This window comes from Coffea eugenioides, chromosome 6 (assembly GCF_003713205.1).
Source record: "Coffea eugenioides isolate CCC68of chromosome 6, Ceug_1.0, whole genome shotgun sequence".
Classification (NCBI taxonomy): domain Eukaryota; kingdom Viridiplantae; phylum Streptophyta; class Magnoliopsida; order Gentianales; family Rubiaceae; genus Coffea; species Coffea eugenioides.
The window spans coordinates 7269975-7273104 of NC_040040.1; the positions used below are offsets into that span (position 1 = coordinate 7269975).

The 3130-nt window shown below is 40.6% G+C and overlaps 1 protein-coding gene across 1 annotated transcript; it reads right to left on the reverse strand.

The window, feature by feature from the left end:
* Positions 1 to 1081: 1081 nt before the first annotated feature.
* Positions 1082 to 2695, reverse strand: LOC113773470 (putative UPF0481 protein At3g02645). The gene has a single exon (XM_027318117.1). It carries the CDS (start codon positions 2693 to 2695, stop codon positions 1082 to 1084), a length of 1614 nt encoding a protein of 537 aa, XP_027173918.1.
* Positions 2696 to 3130: the final 435 nt, after the last annotated feature.

Consider the following 3130-nt stretch of genomic DNA (forward strand, 5'->3'; position numbering starts at 1 on the left):
GACTTTATGGATTCATCAAATTCAGAGTGTTGTATTAAAATTTTCAATTTTCAAATTTTAGATTTCAACTTTATGAAATGTCCCGTAAGTCATATATTCTGCACTATGCATCAAATTTTACTGTGATGAAACTGATTTACAGGACCATCTTCATTTTCCATTTTATACAACTCAGATACACCAGATAAGAACCTTGTTCTGTAGATTCCCCCGCCCCCGTCCCCTCCCCCCTCCCTCCCCTTTCGTCCTTTACTACGACTCAGATACACCAGACAAGAACCCCCGTTCTGAAGTTTTTTTTTTTATATAACCTTTTTCGTTCTTTACCATTTACATACAACTCCACTGTTAAAGCTATGTTTTCTTTCTCCTCTCAAGTACCTGAGGGTGTTTATATGCATATTGTATTCGTAATTGTACATTTATTATTCTTTTCAAAAGTGAGACAAACAATTTTTTTTTTCTTTTCTTCATCTTGTGCAAATTGGAGACCTGACCACAAAGTAAAAGGAAACATTGATCACGTTCAACTGTTGGTTGAAACACTAAGACAGATGACAATCTTAAGAAGCATAATCTGATTGATAATTACAAAGTAACAAATACATAAATTTCCAGATTTCAGTGGTGTATCATGCTAGGCTTTGCTTAACATTGTACTGATACTAGAATAACAACACCTAATTAAACCACCAGCCTTTGGGCTTGTAGCCACTATCAAGCCTTTAAGGCTTGGTTTAAAATATGGATTTGCTTCAAAAAATCCAGACGGGTGTGTAGTGCACCCGTTTAGTCCGGAAAAAAAAAAAAAAAGAATAGCAACACCTAATTCCAGGTGGTCTAAAAGTCGTATTCTGGTCCAATGGAGTGATAAAATACAATTAAACAACACAGAATCAGTATACAAGTATATCTTTCGCTTGACCATTTTTTTTTTCCTTTCTTGGCATTCTAGATATGAATACCACTTCCTTGAGAAACAATAAATTAATAAAGATATGAACAAAAAATAATGATAAAAAAAGAATAAATAAATAAAACATATATTAGACATTTTACGCTCTGGTGCTGATAGGGATGATCATGATGATTCCTTGTTGAAGTTCCAGACTTTGCTGCATTGATAGAACTCGCAAAAGGTCTGCATGCTAAGCACGACCAGCAGCGCGACAGTGGAAACCACGGCCAGACATTTCCATGAAGCATACAAGTCCTTCTTCAACCGTCTAACCATCATGACCAAAAGTTTCTTGCTGTAGAAGTCGTTAACTTTGTCAATAGCAACCTCAATGTTGGACTTCTGATCTGAGCCAGCGTAACATCTCTTCATACCGTTGAATTGATCAGCAATTTCATCATCCATGAGAGCACCCTTGATAACCCCATTTTGCTTCAGCAGCTTCACGTCTTCTGCGGTGTCTATAATCCCATTCATGAGGTTGACGTATCGAGCAAATTCAAGGGTTGATTTACACATAGCAGCCTCGTAAGCCACCAGATTCCTCATTATCACTTCTGAGCTCGCGTTCAAATTCATCACAGGAAGGTACAAAGTGGCCTCCCCTTCCACGAACTTGATCTCATTGATGCTCCCAATAAAGGGTTTGCATTGGACTCCAGCGTAATGCCAAAGACGAGATACCGATGGAATTGCGATCTCATCGTCTTCTGGATTTCGCTCACCAGTACTTAGGTTGCCTTTTCTGAACAGCCCAGAAAGAGCTGACCATGGAATGCTCGAGACAGCCTTAACAGGCCTAAGAAGGTCCTGGGCACGCTTAGTACCAATGGTCTCCACTACGTCCAAGATTGCTTCCAAATTGTTGTGAACCACGTCTGGATCTTCCCTATCGCTCGAGGAGGACGAGGAGGTCCTGGATGAAGAGGTTAATGAATTCTTAAATTCTGTATAAACTGGTACAGTTTGAACGGGACGATTTTCTAAGGACCCGGACACGACACAACCCGGGCTGTTTACAATCACACGATACATCATATCTAACAAATGAAGAGGTCTACGGTAACGGTCTTGGTTGGTCATATCAATTGAGAACTTAACAGGAGATTGTGCTTCGCACAACTGAAGTAACATTGAGATCAACTCGATATCATCCTGATCATTAGGCGGAGAGACTTCAAGGGATTTGCGAACCTCTTTCAACAGAATAAGTGGGATTTGATTCTCAAGCATCATGATATCTCTCGTGACGATAGTGTTGTCCAACAATCTCCTGTCCGTGGCCTCATCCTGCACAAGATAAGAATGCAAGACGTGGAGAAAGAAACAACTGTCTATTGCTACAATCCACGCCAATGTATCTTGATCATAGTCCATGAACTTATTGTAGCAAGCCCGGGTGGAGGGATCCATCTCCTTCAACCTGTTGATCACGATATGTTGGAAGTTGAAAATCTGCTCCGGGGTTGAGATTTCTTTGACGGCGGCGAGCTTGTATCTCTCCATCTGATAGAGCTCGGGGCGCAGATGGTGGTACGGCCCCATGGCTATGAGCTGAGGAGTATATGCTTCGGGCTTTTGAAGGGTGAGTGTTTTGGGGACTTCAAAAACAGAAACGGGAGGGAGATGATCGATGTTGATTGCAATTTCTTTCCGGAAGATGTTGGTAATTCGCTCGACCCAGCCCCTGGCGCAAGAGCTTAAGGGAACCGTGCCTGACGAATATTGACGTTCCATTTCTTCTTTGGCTGTGGGAATAAATGTGAAAATGTAAGTTTGACAGGGCGCGCGGTGGCATTTATAGGGACGGACGGGTCCTGGCCGCCGCAATAGCTTAACTTTGGGACATGCTAATGCCTAATTGGTTGGAGCATCTGACGTAATTATGTTATTTTTAATTTAGGAAGCAATTCACCACTTGTTTTTTGATTATAGTAACTGAAAGTGGTGGTCATACTGCAAATTTGACATGTTAACATTGAGGATATATTCACTTAGAAAAATAGGGAAACTGAAAAGTATGCGCCATGAGAGAAGTAGGAATAGTTGACGGTTCGACTAATTTGGCAGGAACCTTGAAATGAAGAAGACTATTTTCTTATTAGATTAAATCACAAGCAAATGGGTAATTCAGGCATTTCATTTCCCCATTTTTTTTTTGAAAAAAATCTT